General features: G+C 36.5%; 1 protein-coding gene across 2 annotated transcripts in view; it reads left to right on the forward strand.

Annotated features, from left to right (window-relative positions):
- Nucleotides 1–19,459, forward strand: part of TRPM3 (transient receptor potential cation channel subfamily M member 3) — a gene marked incomplete at both ends in the record, with an annotated part of 401,785 nt that overhangs the window by 261,056 nt on the left and 121,270 nt on the right. For both annotated transcript variants that reach the window (XM_082074996.1, XM_082074997.1), the window contains 4 exons: nt 7,338–7,417; nt 8,103–8,307; nt 15,467–15,680; nt 18,672–18,796. In XM_082074996.1, coding sequence (XP_081931122.1) covers nt 7,338–7,417; nt 8,103–8,307; nt 15,467–15,680; nt 18,672–18,796 — 624 coding nt within the window. The remainder of the gene's footprint in view (nt 1–7,337; nt 7,418–8,102; nt 8,308–15,466; nt 15,681–18,671; nt 18,797–19,459) is intronic.

Raw genomic sequence — 19,459 nt, forward strand, 5'->3', positions numbered from 1 at the left:
ATTAAGAATGTATCTTGCAAACCATGACTGGTAAAAAAAGATGGGTGGGAACTGACTCTCACTGCCTTCCTCAGTAATAAACATCATGGGAAAGTGTGAGGAGTCACATTCAAAACAAACAGGAGCTGATTCCCCCTGCACCAGGGAGAAGGATGTTAAAGATGTTGAAAGTTCGCAGAAAATCAGCAGCCAGGCACCTGGACGATTACAGAACATGTAGAAATCACAACAACGCAAGAAATCCATGAGCAGAAAATAGTTGCTAGCTGATAGACAATTAGGAAAAATAATTATATGCATTTGACATATTTATCATTTTCTCCAGCACTTATTTATGACACTTGTGGAGACAGGATAGTGGTCTAGATTAACCCATCATCTGATCACACAGGGCTTTCTTGCTAGGAAAGGTTTATTTACTTATTTAAACAACTTTAACCTCACAGCAGATTTGGAGAAATCATAGATATTTCTCTAAAGAAACATAATGAATGAAGTCGATAGGCTTAATTCTTCCACCCATGTGCCAGTACCCATAAGAAGGAAATAGTGGAACTTTTTGTGAGTGTTCCTTACACTCTATCCTTCGTTTTAATAAACTTTCCTTTAAAAATTGTCACCTGGCACTTCTACTGATCTTAGGGAGGTCTGTAGGAGCCTGGATGTGTACACCAGTTCTTGGATCTAATCACTCTGGTGCTTTTTGAAACGTCTGTTATTCTTTCCAGTTAATTTATCAATAGCATGGATAATAACAACTGGTCATATATGCTTGGTCTATATAATGTTTTGAAAATTATATAAAGTACAAATACAATTTTGTGTAGTAGCATTAGCAGAGACATACGATTTTCACTTCTGTTACCTTGCAGTAAGAAACATGTCAGTTATAAGGCTTAAAATCATAAACTGTTGAATGAAAAGTTTCCAGTTATTTTTAAATTACTCTGTTTCTGCTAAGTACACTATAAAAATCACATGTGGTAAACAATGCTAACAGATAAATTCTGTTACATGCGGTAGTAATAAATGACTGCATTCTGTGCCCTCCTACTCTGTACTGAATACAGCTTGATTTTCAAGTACATTCAACATTGTCCTTGGAACAAATCTCATGATAAAGTGTTTGGGAAATCAGCTAGCAAAAGAACAAAATGTACAGAAGTACAGCTCGAGTTGATACAGGCCTGATGGCCAATCTGTAAGATGCTACTAGTGATAAACACCTGTTAGAAAATGAAACATTTTGGGATAGTCTAATGATCCATATTTTAATATGCAGAGAGGTCAATTCCTAGTGCTTCAAGGAAGACATAGAAGTTCTTATAATGCTTATAATTGGGCAACACTGAAAGAAGGAATACAAATTTGGCTTCAGCATGTCTAGTAATAAGGTTATAATTGAAGCATTGCTATCCTTTGTACTAATCTGGCTATGTATGTTTACAGATACAGGGTTTTTACTCAGAGACAGTGGGATTTGCGAAAGTGACCGTTTGATTAAGGAACACTAATCGTATCAGTTGCAATAGCACTGATGTGGTTCAGCTACCAGATGCTCCAGCAAATCCTGTCTGTAATTTGCTTCAGTAATACTCCATTGCCTGTCCAGCTGCTCTGCCCCACTGCGAGGCAGAGAAAGGCTTTTAAAACCTCTCTTGCCCTGATGAGACCTGTCTTATAACCTCGATACTTGTTGGAGATAAACAAAGCTGGGAATCAGAGGGTGAGAACTGCCTCCAGTTCTGGTCTCCCACTGAAATTGCAGGTTCCTAAAACTGTCACACTTGGGGCTCTTTTTAAAATATTTCTGTTCTTGATTGATTTTTAATATTTGCTCTGCTTCTTTACAAGGAGTCAGTACTAAGCTCATTGCTGACTGCTGTTGGAGAGTTTGTTTCATTAACAGTGAGTTGGGTTGAAGATGTAAATAACGTGTGTTGGTAGCATCAAATGTGCAGCATCCACCTCTCCGAAAGGACTGTTTTGCAGTTGCACCATATTGAAAAAAGCAGCTGTCTCTGCTTATTGGCTGTTTTTTTATTAATCCTCAAAATATTAGGTATTTTCATTGCCAGAGTCATAACATTAATGCATCTTTAATGCATCTTTAAATGAACTATCACAAAGACAGTGGCATATGCCAACTCTTCCTAAGTCCCTATCTGTAGAACAACCTTCACAGTGCCACCAGGTGACGTACATGAATGACTACAGCCGTTGTTCTGTTGCTTCTGTTGTTTCATTTCGAAGTCAGATTTGGATTTCTGTGCAGTTACCTCGTTCATGTGAAGTCCTTCCTTTCCTCCCCTCTTTCTCAACCTTCTCAACCAAACCAAATTCCTTGTGTTAAAATGCAAGCAGTCTTTTCTCTGCTGACTCCCCAGTCATATTCTGTACCTAACTGAGCTGTTTACTATCTGGCACTGCAACTTTCTCTAACTTTGCTGTTCTCTACAGACCATCTTTGGTCTGATTGTGTGCTAAAGAGATCTCACAAGATGTGCACGTGATCTCTGTTGCTCTGAACTCTGTGGCAGAGAAATCTGAGAGGTCGTAATGCTGCTGGAACAGAGCGTGTATATATTAATATATGCATACCATGTGTACATGCACATACTTCATATATATATAGCGTACAAAATACATGTATGTATTTGACACAAAAACCTCAGTGAACTGAGAGAGAAAATACATCTAATGGATTAGCCAGCATAGCAGAAGTTTCTCAACATGTGTGATGGAAAAAGAAGTTTAGAAATTGATGCATATGCTCAGCTTTGCCCATCCTGGGCCCACCAGATCTAATATACATGCAGAACAGTTTAGTGCTTGTTTATTCATCAGTGCCAAGGGTGGACAGAATGTTTTCCATGCATTAGATGCAGCCTTATTGAAAAGGAAATAAGGCTATGTATGCCTATGTAGGAGTAGAGAGGAATTCACCTAAAGTGGGCTGATGGTGGGGAGGGGAGAGTAAAACTGTTCTATATTTGGGAAACTTTTGAAGTAAGTAATTGAACGCATATAATGGTTGAGTACTAAAAAAATCTGAAATGTTGTTCCTATGGAAAAGTTGTTCTTCAGTGTTGATACCAAGAAGCTACAGTAAAGAAGTAGTCCCAAAATTTGTAAACATTCAGTTTGTGGTTTAAGTTATTAACTTTTAATTAAGATGAAAACAATGCAGTTGCTTGTCTCTGAAAGACAAAGGTTTATGTTTATGACTTTATGGAAAGTTACATTCACTACAGTACAGCAACTATGATAATAAACAGAGACAAACCCCAGCTTCTTTGGAAAAATGCCATTGTTGATTAATTGAAATATATTTCAACTGTGCATAGATTTCTCGCAGTTACCCAATAAACACACTGGTTTCATTCTTCACAGATTAACAATCTCTCTTGTGTGCTCAGGTTCTTTCCAGCTTAGTACACTGTTTCTTTTGAAGGATTTGTTTTCCTGGGTTGAGTTTAAGAATTCAGAGCACCTTATCACACTTTCACAGGCTTGCTCTCTGAGGAAGAGGGGGGTGAAAGCCCGTCAAGGCTTGTGCCACTTAAATCCAAGCTCTCAGGGGATTTGTTTTTCTTTTTGGCGTCAGATCAGATGTTCAAACCAAGCAGTGTTGTGGGGCCGCGGGTGAGTGTCCACTAAACCTTTAACGAGGCTAATCCCACAGCAGCACATTCTGAGCAGCTGATGGGTGCCAGGGCTCCGCTCACCCTCACATCTCTGCACCGCAGATGGACCGAGCCCCTGGCTCGGGGGGCGGCTGCAAATGTGTTATTAGCGATGACCGGCACCAGGGAAATGCGGACAGCAGAGTTTGCTCCGAACAGACCTAAACGCCAAGTTTGATGCTCAGGTAATGAAGAGGGAGAAAAAATGCTGTTAGTGGGATTTCACAGCTAGGTTAATAAAGAGAGAGATGTGACCTGGAGATGTAAGCTATGAGTAAACTAAACCCAAACATAAGTATGGCACGTACTTTAGGAATTCACTGTTTCGTGAATCAATACTGAAGGAGTGTTTATGAAATAAGAGAGAGAGAGATAAGCTTCTTGGTCTACTATTCTTGAAAACTCTTTGCAATGTTTTTTCTAGACTTTCTGCTACTTTATTAATTCACATTATAAACAAGAGTTTAATGCAGACTGTTTTGTTACAAATGTGTTGATTTCCTCAAGTTATTCTAACTTTTTTATGAAGGCTCTATGGCAAGTACCGTAATTTATTATACCTCTGAACTTTATATTTCCTCGTAAATTATCTCTGTCACAGAAAGGCAATGTCATGAGGCAGTGAAACCAGATGCTTTCTTTTTAGTTTGGACAAGGAATTATGAAATGAGTGAATCACGTATTTTAGCATCATGACTCTGTCGGGTAGGAAAGTATATTGTTTCAGATCTATAAGTTGGAAAGTCTTTCTTTCTTATGTGAATAAAGCACTTTTAAAATGAGCCTATCATTTTTGCAATGTTACATTTGAAGAAGTATGATGAAAATTCAAATGCAAATGATTACACATAGCTAGGTTTCTTTTCTACTTGCAACTACACTATGAAAAAGAGTAGGAAAACAACTTTTAAATGACAGTTTCTTGGTTTTTGAAGGCCGACTTCTACACCTAAATAAAGCGTTTTCAGTGAAGTACCTGTTACAGCACCTTTTTGTATTAGATCTTGAGGCTTAGAGAAATTGGATTAGTGGCCATCTTTAGAAATGATACATTAGCTCTATGTAGTAAGTAAATACATTAAGTAAATTGTTTGCAGGAAAGTATGCAAAATTTATGAAATTTAATAAAGAATATTTTTAGGGAGTCTTAGCAACATACGTGATAATCATATATTAGGTAAGTTCTGCAGTAGGAGCTGATTTTTTATGCCAGGAAGAAAAGTTGGCTTATAAAAACTTTTCATGCTTCCTGGAGAAGATAAAGGATATTGTAGGCATGTATTGGATTTATTGTTGAAACAAACAAGCGTGGAGACAAAATTGGCATTATTCTGTAAATGTTCCTTTCATGTCAAAATGTTACAGTATAGATATATATATGTATATATATATACACAACAAATGTGATTCATAAGTCTGCAGCTACTTATCAGTGTGTGTCTTCTTAAGGCAGTATAGAAAGCTTGTGTACTCCTGGAACTCAAAGAAGAGAAATTTCAAGAATGTGTGGTCCATACAGTAAAGTATGTAATTTCAAATGTTAGCATTGCAATATCTGAATAATAATTGTGAATTCCTTTCTTTCTCTACAAAACTCAACAAAAAGAAGAACCCTAATTTTCCCACACATTTTAGCTCTGAAAGTTCTGCTGTAAGAGGGTCAAATGAAGTTTACTCTGGTTGCCTTGACAGTTCTAAAAACTTAGTTTATAAAAATCCTTTCTTTGCCTGAAAAGACAACTAAATTGAGAAATCAGTCAATGCACTAGTCTTCTAAGGTGATTTGACTGTATTATATACAATGTCATGTTAATGATTATTATCATTGCCTGTATCATAGGCTTGTAAGCATTTGGAAGTGATAATAAATTAGAACTTCAAGGTAATATCTCCTATGTAAAGTAAAACTTTTTTAGATTTTTCTGTTTAACTGTGCTTTGCTTAAACATGAAATAAATCTTGCCCCACATTCTATAATATATTAACTTTCTGTTTTCTACAGTAAGGACGAAAATCAAATAGAGTTGTTTGTTGTTTTTAATAGACTTTTCTTTTTCCTGACAGTAAAATTCATGTTAGGGTGTCTGCCGTTCCTACAAAACATGAAGTCTAGCAGACTTTTCAAATAAAAATGCAAGTAGAGCAAAGATAAAATATCATCACATAACATGAGTGACTACTAGATCAAATAAGTGATTATCTTCTGTGAAAAAGGAAAAAATCCTGACTTTTTGTGTACTGAAACTGATAAGTAATGAACATAGCTAGAAATTCTTATTATAGTGCTTTATAGTTTATACTGCTTACATTCATTGACTCCCAGAAATCTCCAGTTCACAATGATCTACAAAAGTCCCAGAAATGCATGTTTAAACATGAAAAACAGATTGCAGGCTGAGTTGACGAAATAGTAATGTTAGATTGTTAGTAAGGTTACATCAGTTAGTAGAGGTAATACTTAGGTTACTATCTAACCTTAGTAAAAGGTACCATTAGTTAGTTAGGTAATGTTAGAAAGGCAATTTCATATTTTCTCTTTTTATAGAGGCAAGATGCTCAGATTTCCTTTTAGTTATTTAAAGCCCATTTCACATTACTTAAATCACAGGTAACTTTGTCATAGTTCATAGTTTATAGTTCTGTTTATGCTGTGCTATCAAATAGGTAATGTTGTTTAAATACATTTTATAAAATTTATCTGTTTGAAGTTACTTTTTAAAAGAAAGTTTCAGCTCATCTCCTTATTAAATGAAATAATGGAATTGTATTTGGGGGAGTCTTGTAGAGACGTTGCCAGAATTCCTGTGATATGGAGTGAGGACTGTCTAGATAATGAAAAAGATTTCAGAACTTTGAAAGTCTCTTGTTTGTTGTTTTGTTGTTGTTGTTGTTTTAGATTTGTTTGTTTTCTTTCCTACTAATTTATCTTTCTTTTTACAAAGATCTCTTGTGTATTTGAAAATTAAAGACTACTCTGAAAATTACTTCTTTTCCTGCGAATATGTAGGGCATAGCTCAAGTCAGTTTTAGAGGTTACATCATCTCGTCATCTGACTCTTAATATATCAAAGTTTTTTGTGTCTCATTTCAGAAGCAGATCTTCCCTTTTTTTTTTTTTTTTAATTTCATTAAGATGTCCACATATTAATCTGTATTTTCTGGCTCCGTGTTAAACAGCACTCTCATTACATGTATGAGAAATTGCAGGTGAATCATGTTGTTGTAAGTTTTATGGTGCGATATTTTCTAGTTTTTGAGATTTTTTTTTTAATTAGAATGAAATTAGTTTTATCACTAAAATAGAAAAAGATTTTTTAAAGTCTTTTTAATGAATAAGTGTGTTTTTTCCCTACAATGCAGAAGGATTTACAGTTTGAATTAATTATTCTCAAGTGATTCCTGCTATGAGAATAGAGATGACATATCAAAGTCATCTGGCTAGTGAATATGAAAACAATCTTAAGAGTTTGTGTTGTGTGCTTAGCTCTGGAAGGGAACCATAGTTCTAACAGGAAATACTCTGTAAAATGTGCACCGCATATCTACAAAGTCAGTGAAGTTTCTTTTATGCTTGAAGTTTCTCATCAGTTATACTATAAGTTGTGTTTAATAAGCAAATACAAATCACATCATTTCCTTTCTGGTTTTTAGGCACAGAAGTCATGGATAGAAAGAGCATTTTACAAGAGAGAATGTGTTCATATCATACCCAGCACCAAAGACCCCCATAGGTAATTGCATGCTACTTGTTTGAAAAATGGAAGTCATTTGCAAGAAAATGTCAAATTGTATGTGTGTGTATGTATGTATATGGATATACCTAGTTTGTAAAGACTTATTTGCTCAGAAGGTGATTGAATTACATCTGGAGTGATGGATTCCTATGGACACTATTTGTTTACATTTCAAAATCTATTTCATTTAAAAAAAAAAAAAAAAGGTGGATCAGCATCTATATTTAATTTATTTTTCTTCTTTGTTATATATTCAGTGCCTTAAATATTTACCTAAATTGAATGCATGGCACACAATACTGTCAAAATAAAATAATTGCAGTGAACCAGCAATTCTAAATATGTGGTAGTCCATGCAAAAGCTGATTATTTGGCCTGCTGTCATCTAAAGACAGTAGAAAATGTTCTTTAACTTCATTTTGTACATATTTAGAACAAAGCATGATTTTATTGAAATATAGGAGAGTCCAAAGTAAACAAGATCATAGAAAAAAAGTAATATCTGTACTATGTTGCTTCCACAAGTAGAGGCTTCAGATAGCAGGAAAATGGTCAGCAGAATTGAAAAGGGGTTTTTTTTGTTTTGTTTTTTGAGGATTTGTAGTTCATTTAAGATGGTTTGTTTCCCTGTTCCATTTATACAGACATGTGACTCAAGTTTTCTGCTTGTTTAATGTCATAGGTGTTGCTGTGGGCGTCTAATAGGTCAACATGTTGGACTGACTCCAAGCATCTCCATTATCCAGAATGAGAAAAATGAAAGCAGGCTTACTCGCAATGACATCCAGTCAGAGAAGTGGTCCATCAGCAAGCACACGCAGCTCAGCCCGACGGACGCTTTTGGAACCATTGAGTTCCAAGGAGGAGGTCACTCCAATAAAGCCATGGTAACCATGTTTTTTTCTTAGATAAATAATGCTACTAGCTTAAAAAAGGCATTCACAAAGAATCAACAGCATTGTTTCTTAACTTAGTTTTAAAGTATTGTTTAGTGTAAGACCGTACCATATGTTTTTATGTATCATGTACCAAAGAATTGGTGAAGAGAATTAACAGTAAAAGCTGGAGTACAGCATTAGAAGGGCTACCTTTATGAAGACTGAAGACATGTTGATGTGTTGCTGCCTCTATTTCTTCCAGTGGCTTGCCATCCCTCTTTTTCTGCATAAATTTACAATTCAACTATGGTTTACTATTGCTGGACATGTCTACCAGGCAGACGAATTTGAAATGTACCAGATTTCTTTTCATATTTCTCCAGACATATATCGGAGGATATACCAGTTAAACTTACTGGTTCATCTTACAATTAAATAAAAGGTCCAGTAAGTGTCTAAAGCTAGGAACTGGGAAATCCATATTTTGTCACAGTTTCTTCGAGCAAGTCACGTAAAGGTAATACCATTATATGGAGCAATACCAAAGTATGTTAATGCAAAGGCATTGCTCCACTAAGTTGGAGAGATGTTTCCAGTACGCACACTACCCCATGCATGTGTATCTTCTATGTGGCATTACGTGGAAGGAAGACTCTCTCTGGCTGTCTAAACTGCATAACCTGGGAATTGGAGAATGAAAGAGGAGAGTGTATCTAGCACATAATGGCCACAACACTGCTTTGGGCAGCAATGAGGGCAGAAGCAGAACCCCTGGGCGCTCTGCAGAATCACCTGCCCAGCAACCCAGTACCATTTCCTTTGCCTGAATTCTTCCCAACCGGTCTCTCAGATCTGTTGTGGTACTATATGGATTAGAGACAATTAAGAGCTCAAGTACTATGCTAGGAAGAGCCAGATATTTTCCTCAGACGGATACACAGGTGCTGAAGTGGAATGATTACTGCATGGTTCTGTTCACCCAGATGGGTGGCTTTCTTTGATAGAAACCAGGAAACACTGTTGCACCAAAAATAGATAGAAAATTGGGTCATTTCTCTGGGAGTACCACAGATACCTTATGTTCGGTTGGTAACCAATCACCTAAAAATCTGTAAGGCCACTTCTAGAGAGAGACTCTGATTCGATAAATAGCATTTGTTTAGTGTGAATAAATTGACACCTCCCTCAGCACTGAAATTAAACCAAACCATGCTGTTGGTGTCTTCACAAGGAGTGGGAACAAAACAGAATGCTTTTGACCAAAGCTGAGGAAGATTCAGAGACATAGTAACCACCATGCTCTTAACCTCATATGGATACACTGCATTAAATCTGCCTCTGTGACAGGGTAATCACTAGAGCTTTTTGAGTGGTGTCCTTGAAGATCACTATAAAGCAATAAACAGCCCTGCTCAGACAAAAGTAGTCTGGGTCAGCCAAGAAATGATGAAAGGTTTAAGGAAGCTGTTGATTCCAATGTCTCTAGAGAGCTTCTGGTCTTTGTTGGGATTCTGGTGTCACAGCATAGTGCTGTAAGAGAATAGGAGATGCCTCAAGGCATCTATGTGCTCAGAGGAATATACTTGAAGTGAAACTGTGGAGATAAAACTGGAGTCAAGATGAAGGAAAGAAAGGTCTTGACACAGAGTACAGTCAGGATTGAAACCATGAAGAATTTAGGAAAAAAGAAGACAAGAAGAGGTTGAAAGTCTGAGAGATCTAAACAACAAATTGAAACTTAGAGACTAATACAGACAAAACATTTTTTTTTCTGGAAAAGCTCTGGATTTGTTTTCATAGTACTGGAATCAGGAAGATAGTTTCATATCCCATCTATTAATAGTTGTTAAACTCTGCTTGAAACATGGGGACAAACAAATTCTTAATGAATTAAATAAGTCTACAAAAGTTCCAGAAATTCAGTCATCCCACTAGTTGGAAAAGTGCTTCAAATTAAACAATTCACTAAACATCTCTTTAATGGGTATCCTGCTTGGTTAACCACCAATGAGAAAAACATCTTTCATATGACCAAAACAAAAATAAGGTTTGAATCACCAGTAATAGTGCATTTTTTTTAATGGAGATGAAATAAAGACCTTTATTATACTATGGTGTTTCCACTGAAAGCATAATGCAAGTGTCCTTATGGTAATATTTTCATTCCCAAACATTATTTCAGGGTAGACTATAGCCAATGAGCTGCCTAAGTAGTTGTTTCAGTTTTACTAATAGAAAGAATGAAACTACTATCTCTGAATTTACCAGGTACAAGATATTTCCCATAATAAATAAAACTTATGAAATCAAAAGCCTTCTGTGAAAACTAAGAGTTTGCTCAGTCAAAGCAGCCAATCTATTTTGCCAGCAGGGAAGGGGAGAAAAAGAGAATTTAGATTATCTTGAAAAATAAGGCTTGGAAAGAGGAACAAGTACATAATAATCCTTAGAAACATTCTTGTTCAGACAATATATTTTCAAACCCAAAAGCAGGGAAACTGCAGCATCAACAGGGGCGGGGGGAGAGAGAGAAAAGGGAGAAAACATGACAAATGGACATTTGTTCTTTTATAAAAGTATGCTACGTAGTTCATGTCTAGGTACTGGATGTCAAATAACACTATAATATACAAGCTGATTTTTGCTGACAGTCATGGTAAGTCAATATTGTGCCTACTGGCTAATAGAATAACCCTTTAGAGCAGCAAGATTTAGCAAGCTAACCAACATCAAGAAAAGCCTCAGGGGAAGAATTTGGCACAGAATTCACCACATGTTCCTTAGTTTATTTGCTGAAATGGGTGCTTAAGTTGTCAAGCAAGGGAAACATAAAACTGAGCAGCATTATCTTGGTCTATGCTAACAGTAAAACTGGTAAATATTTCTGAATCGGGCTACAAGGAATGAGATGGAATTTATTGATGGAAACCATAACCTCAGATTTATAATTGGGAAATGGGTAGTTAATTAGTGAAACAGTTTAATGTGTATAAGACTGACAAATAATTATTTCCTCCATTGAAAGTAACAGCATTAGATTTCAATAATATACAGACAAATTTGATAGTAAATATATGTATACTTTGCATGTATATTTGCAAGCTAAAAATGCAGTGATATAACTTTATATTAGCTGCCACCAGACAATTAACAGTGGCACCTTTAGCTGTGAAAATGAAAATTACACTGAAATTTTAATAGAACACATGGATTCAGAACAAAACAGAAAAGACAGTGTAGGTTTACATATTGCCAGTTGTACTGGCTGTGCCATTATTTCCGTTTCCACAACCACATAGAAAAAAATTCTCAAACACCACGAATTTTGCTAATACCATTGAGTTGTGAGAGTCTCTTAATTGGGGCTGCACTAAGGTACTTAAATCAATAATGTGAATAGCTGAGGACGCAGCAGATTATATGGAAACAAATAGCTGAGATTAGATAACATTTGTTAATGAGATCGGTTACTAAAGAGGCCTTTCTTTCAGTCTCTGTGGAACCACAGATGATCCTGCAGCAGCATTGTGGGTTTTAGATGTCTACCAATCTCATATTTTCTCTACAGGTGGCTCATCCCATTAATGTTTAAGAAACACATTTAATAGTTTTGCTGTTCACATTTATTTTTTTTATGGCAGATTTTCTGTTTTGACAACTGTAAAAAAATCTCAGAAGGATGTGGATATATGTGAACTTTATTAACACTTCTTGCAATAAATAGGTGCATTAAAAAAAGGAAAATTAATGAAATGTGATCCACTTATATCAGTTGGCTCTTAGCAGTTTAAGAAACAGCATGCATGAGCTCATCTAACTGTATACTGGAAATTTATTACCCTAACTCTCAGAGCAATTATCAAACTAATGTGGATGATTCCATTCCAATTATGAGCAATATTCTGAACAATTTCAAAATAGAACTATTCTGGTTTCAGCCTAAGTGACAGTTTTTCTGTTGAATTCAGAGACTACATCAGGCATATTTTTTAAGTCAAGATCATACTTTAAGGGAATCAGTCTTTAGTTTGAAGAAGTGTCTGCAGTGATGGAATCCTATTTAAGGTACATGAAATAGCCACCCAGTACCTGTATGCATCAAAGAGAAACAAAGGAGCAACGTTAGACTACAGATCAAAAAATGTTCTCTGAAAATATTTTCTTTGAAGAAATACAATAAAATTCTAAATCTTTCTGTTTTATTCACTGAGACTCTCATCTGCAACCATTCACCATATACTTTAATGAAACAACTGTGCTTCAGTATCAGAGCAGTAATATTACCACTCAACTTGCAACTCTCTGTCTGTTTGACTGATGATGGGCAGTTATTTTTTAGGAAATCACTTGATAAAAAAGTAAAACGACTATTGGAATCAAATGGCACCCTTGTTGACTACTTCTGTGCTAGTTCAGGGATCAAATGGCCATGATGGCTTGAAATCAGTGATTTATCGTTTCACAGTATTATGCTGATGTCAGTCAGGTCAGTCCATATGTTTTGTGGTTCAAAACTGTACTTTCGCTTCCTATCTTGCCCTGCTTTTCTGACACACAACTGTATTCTTGCATCATATCCATACACCACTCCCATAAAAAAGGGATTAAATCATCTGTCATTAGAACTGATCATTTCTACAGGTGACAGATACACCACACATGGAATTTCAGGGTAACAGAGCAGTGGTTTAGCTTACATTTACATTTAAATTTTAAATCTGCCTCTGGAGGCTCTGGCAAAATAATCCAGGAATGGCAGAAATACTCATTAAGATTGTAAATAAAAACTGAAAAGGCCAAGTATTCTGCTACAAGATTGAAAGAAATAAATTTTTAATACAGATGAAAGTTGCCTTTGAAGTGTTTATTTGTAACTTAATGCACACTGTGAATATGATTACAAAAGAATTCTCTTGTACTTAGTAGTTAACATATTAAGTAATGGCATAATACTAATCCCAAGCATACCAAACTGAAAAATGGTCTCTGTAAGAGGAAAAATGAAACGGACAATCATAAAAATTGAGGTCTAAGCACAGAAGAAAAATCACAATATTTGGCAGCTTTGCCCTTCCCAAGTTACTTCTAAAAGAGTAAAGCTTATCCATGATTATTTATATTTCAGTTTACATGAAAAAACTTCCAATTTTTTTTTGCTTAAATTTCCTCTTTATAAAGTAAAATGAATTCTTATCCTAAGTATAGAGGGGTTTAGTGCACCCTTTAAAGAGAAATCCGCTGTTTGTAATAAAAGATGTCTACATTTCAGATAAATGTAAGAATGTATTTCTTCCAACTTTGTGATTCACTATATAGATTTATATTTATTGAAATTCAGAGGTCATACTGGATAAGAAAGTGGAACAGATTTTTGCTAATTAATGCATAATCTTGAGACAGTAAGGACAATGAAGTCACACATTCTGGGGTCTAAAACAGTGCTAGAGAATCGAAAAAACAAGTCAGTGGCTGGATTAGATAATACACATCTGATGCCACTTGTGCCTTCATCTTAATGTCATTCCAGATGATGCAGTGGCCTCTGTTTTCAGTTAATTTTTATAGCCATTACTACTATGATTTAACTTTAATTATTTTCTTAAAGTTCCCATTCTGTCTTCACCAAAAAAAAGAGAGTAAAGTACTAGTGATCTTGAAACATAATCTCCATACTTGCACCAGCAGAGATTTCATGTAGCTTCCCTGAAGGCTGTGATCTGTCTATCAATGCCTGCAGTGGTAACAACGCATTGCCCTTTGCAACCTCAGGTCTCCCTAAGGGTAAAACAAAGGAAATAAGGATCAGTAGTCTCCTTACAACCCCTCTGGTGTGCTAAAACTTTGACAACCCTTGAATCTCAATCAAAATTATTAGTTTCGCCATCTGGTCAGCGGGGTCATGTATCATGAAAGATTTTCTCAGCTCCCACACAGAAGAGTGAATAGGTAGCTTACTGAGGATGCAGATCATGTATATATAAGCTCAAGGGTAGGTAATGCTCTTGTGAGATATGAATATTGTATATTATTTGTCCATCAGCTGTCATGAATTTGGCTGGCTACTGCAGAGAACATCACTGATGCACTAAGGTGAATGTGCGTTCCCAAGTTTTTGCTCAGCTTTAGGTTTGGCTATACTCCCCTTGTTTCCCCTGTGACTATTTGCCCAAGTGGGTTTCTGCTTCCAGATTGTATGTTCACTATGCAAGAACTCATTCTTGCAAAGAAACCTGTCTATTAGCAATTTCTTTTGGAAAAAGTCAAGTCGTTGTTTCTTCTTCTCTAGAAAGGAGTCCACGTTACTGTCATGCAATTCTCTAAAAAAAAAGAACAGTATTTTGGCAAGAAGGACTGATTAGACATGTTCAAAAGGGACAAAATTATTACATAGTATGTGTGAATATTATACTACCTGGCACGTTACAATGAAAAGTTAGAACTAGGCATTCCTCTGCCTGCAAGAAAACATGCCTGTGATATAAACCTGATGATTGTGCTGACAACCTGTCAAGGGAAAGACTACTGAAGCAAGTCTATATGGATTGGTTCAGTCAGAAGTTGCATAGATGAGGGGCTTTTTATAACCTCTTTTATTTAAATAATAGAGTCCTTATAAATCTTACCAGCTACAGAAACGCCCTGTTTCTGCAATGCAACTAGGATTAAAAAAATTATCATCTGCCTTGTCATGGGCTTTATGAAACCCTTCATACATCAGCAACAGAAAGAGCATGGTGGTGCTGTAGAAATGTTAAACCCACGCCCCCCGCCCCCCCTTCAAATAATAAACGGAAAGATGGAATCGCCGCCGCCAAAATCAAAAAGCCTACAGCACCCGGGATTCCCAGGCGGTCTCCCATCCAAGTACTAACCGGGCCTGACCCTGCTTAACTTCTGAGATGAGACGAGATCAGGCGTTCTCAGGTTGGTATGGCCATAGGCACCCACTCACCCTCCAACCATGCTCTCGTGCACCCCAAACCTGCCTCTCGCGCCACAAAATCACCCTTCAAGACCCAAGCCACCAGGTCAGGGGCGACCTCGGGGACACGTGCCGACAAAACGCACGGACCCGCCGCCCCAACAGCGCCTGCCCCCACGTCTCTGACCCTGAGACAACTGAGTATAACCAATGTTTTTTTCTCTACTATCACCCTTATTTCTGCAGTATGTACGTGTGTCTTTTGACACAAAGCCCGACCTTCTTCTGCATCTGATGACCAAAGAGTGGCAGCTTGAGCTCCCTAAACTTCTCATCTCTGTGCATGGGGGCCTTCAGAATTTTGAACTTCAGCCAAAACTCAAGCAAGTCTTTGGAAAAGGCCTCATTAAGGCTGCTATGACAACTGGAGCATGGATATTCACTGGAGGAGTAAACACAGGTAACAGCAACATTGCAATGAAAGCACAGTGGCATCTAGGAGATTTCATCACAGAAAAAAATAGAAGTAATGAGATTAAGAAGTCGTTTCATGTTTTGTTTTATTAGTGTTGGCTGTACTGTGTGCAAAAAAGAAAATACCGAGTTCATACCATCCTGGCAGCTACCACGGAATAAAAGGCTTGCTAAAGCATGAAAGGCACACTGGGGAGCTGGAAATAAAGCCTCCTGTGAGGCAATTATATTAGTATATTGCCAGTGAAGACTTTATAAGATCAACACTAAGCTACAGGGAGGGACTACTAACCAGAAACTGAAGAAGTCAAACTTTTATTACATAAAAGGGAAAACATTTTCATCCAGAAAAGAAATTTATTTTATGTTATAAGATGTCTTGAAGTATGAAAGGAAAAAAGATCTCTTTTTTGGATGTAGTAGAAAACTTTCTAAGTGTCGCTTTTTACTTGCTTGTAAGCAGCCTGGCATAATTTTTTTCTAATACCCCTGCGACAAGAGTGATAACACTGCCATTTCTATTCAAAGTTAAGAACATCTATAAAATACCATATGGGTGTCCTAATGACCCAAGAGATCAGCCTGCCCAGCTCTGCTGGGAGATAGCATGCAGATTTGGGGAATAAGCTGCAAAGCATAGTTCCCCACATAGAAAAGGTTGAGCAGTGGCTTCCCAGTTACTCTCCTTGAAGGAGGCAGAAACGGGGAAAGAGTGAGAGGAAAGTCAGAGAGTTCTGCTAGAGAAAAATGCAAAAAGTTTTGAGCTAGGACATGTAAATTCTCATGTCATCTCATTTGCTGCAGTAACAAAGCTATAATTTATTACTCTAGTAATCTCACTGTATATCCTGTTACTATCTATGGATAACACTGTAATCACTCTATCTTGCATTAATTTTAGTGCATTGTGAATTAACACCTACATATTTGAATATGAATGCCTAGTAGGAGTCTTGGGCTTTTTGGTTTCCAGAGCACATCAAATTTGAAACAATATTCAGTTTTATCACTGCGGCAATACAAATAGCAAAGAAGAGGCATAGATTTCAGCATGCTAGATAGGTAAATAGACAGACTCATATGTATGTAATATCCCCCCACATCTCTGCAGAACAAGGAAGAAATTCAGGTTAAATGTTGACCTGTGTACTGCGAGGACAATAGTTATGTTAGTTGCCTGATACTCTTGCAGTGACAATGGCAAGGACAGATCTAAATTTTAAGTTAAAAACACATTAGAAAACTGTGGATATTGTACGCTCATTGGAGAGGATTACCACAGGAGCTGTAGAAATCAAGCTGCAGAAATTTTGTAAACAATGATTGACTATAACATTTGCATTTGGCAAATGCACAACTGCTTCATATGATTTTTCAAATCATGATAGTTGCAAATGCCAGAGCAATACAAATGAGGCAGGAAAGTCAACATAATTACTGTTGTAAAAGACTTTTTTCCCGTAATAAAAAAGTACCTAGACAAAACAATGAAGTTCGAATTGCTGTGTCTTGTTTTAAAAACATAATTCCAGAAGCAGTTCTGCATTATTAGTTACCTCTTATTGCTGTGTTTCATTTCTGGAGCAAATAAGTTGGTTGCTTTGGGCTAGGTTTTCAAACTGTGTAGGTGAAAATTAAGTAGTTTATTTCTATGTGAAATTGTACAAACTGGTTATTTCTAAGTATAGTCTGTTCTGTTGATGATGGATTTTTAAATCAGATTTCTCCTAAAGAAGGGTATAATTGAAAACTCCTGAAATACTGCTGTTGAACTGAGATTCGGTGATGTGACAGGGATGGTGCGTACCTGGCTATAACCATGACTGTTAAAAGACTTAAGTTGTTCTGAATAGTCATGTCATGCTGAAATTTGATTTTTCTAAATAGCAGAATTATTTGTAGTCTGGACAGACTTTCTGCTTTGATTCTTTGTGTTGCTGGATCATAGCTTAATTCATAGCTGATTGCAGGTAGGGTCTGGGTTTTTTTTTTTTTTTCCTCTTTTCCACCCCAGGAAGGAAATTAGACTCCAGGACTTATTGGTTATGTTGTGGGGTTTTTTCTTACATGGTTCATTTACAGTGTAGAAATACTACGACTGAAATCACATCTGTTGTGTGACTGTTGTAATTCCAATCCAGACATCTTGAAATCATGCAATTTGAACAAGAAGCAAACACAGAAACTGAGTAGCAGGTAACATCCACAGTAAATCCACAGGTCTGCTTCAGTGCAGCCACATCACAAAAACAGTTATTAATACACGGGTTAAAAAAAATATTTTATGAAAAGGAAGGAGGAACAGCACTTGTCCTCTGCACAGAGTTAGCACTGAAAGACTGACAAAGCTGCCTTAAAGCATACAAGGAGAATTATCAGAAAGCACTTGGAAGAGAGCTGGGAAGCAGTCATTCTCTCTGTGCTAATTTCTGTTTTCTCACTGATCCCCTGGGGGTTTTCTAATACTCCACTGGAAGTTATCTCAGGTGACTGAGTTTGTTTGGAAAGAACACTAGAATAATTCACCACAGAGTAGGGTGATGATGTTTTCACATTTCCATCCTTTATTCAGACAGAAGGGAACATTTGTGTGAGAGCTACACTTTTGGGAGGGTTTTGGAATGGGGGTTCAATTCCTGTGCTTCTTCCTGCATTTGGGAACAATACAAATGCTTGCATGCGCATGTTTGTGAACACAAGTGCAGATAAACAAGTTACAGTCAGCTGTCAACATTTCATTCTTATTTCTAGAGCTGTGTAATTTTTTTTCTTGCTACTTCATTTAATACTTTTTAGGTTGGATGAAACAGACATATAGTTTTCCTGTAATAATAAGTAAGTATATATGAATAGCTTTACTTAATTGTAAGTTTTTGCATAGGTGTTCCCTAAAAAAGAATTCTATATTAAATCCGTACCAATAGTGAATGAAAAGGACATAATTACTAATTTCTATTTTATGCTCTTTCTTTCCCAGGAGTCATTCGGCATGTTGGAGATGCACTGAAAGATCATGCCTCAAAATCTCGAGGGAAGATCTGCACCATTGGTATAGCTCCCTGGGGGATTGTGGAAAATCAAGAGGATCTGATTGGCAAAGATGTAAGGCCTATATGGACATATGTGTATATGTATATGTATACACACATATATATCTTCCAGTTATTTTTCATTTCCTCTCCATCCTTCACTTAACAGTTCCTCATAGAATTAATGCCTGCAGCAAAAAATCAATACATATACAGGTTTTCCATTATGGCTGACAGCAGTTTAGATGTGGCAACAATAAAAATTCCAGCACTCTACATTCCTTAGAAATAAAGTATAAAGAAATTTCATTAAATGCTCTTCTTGAAAACGTATTGAAGTTTCATACTTAAAACACTGTGAACCCTGAAAAGAGCCTAAGAAAACACTGATTGCAAAACTTGAAGCCTGATCTATTTTGAAACAATATTATGATATATTGGTTAAATTCAGGATTGCAGACTGTCCCTCTTGTAATGTGTTCCATCCTATACATTTTTGTTACTGCAGTTGTGAAGAGGCTTATACATGTATTGGACATGAAATCAGACTTCAAAGAATCATTACTTCAGTCACCTGCTGAAGGGCAGCATTGATGTTTCTTTTGATATTTCACATCATCCTTATTTTAAACCTATACTGTCACTCAGAAAGATTTAGTCCACAATTCTAAATACATTAATAGTTTACTTACACTGGTTATTTATTACCTGAAGCTTTTCTGTGCCCCCTTTTTTT

This window comes from Streptopelia decaocto (genome assembly GCF_964273445.1).
Source record: "Streptopelia decaocto genome assembly, chromosome: Z".
In the NCBI taxonomy this organism is placed as follows: Eukaryota; Metazoa; Chordata; class Aves; order Columbiformes; family Columbidae; genus Streptopelia; species Streptopelia decaocto.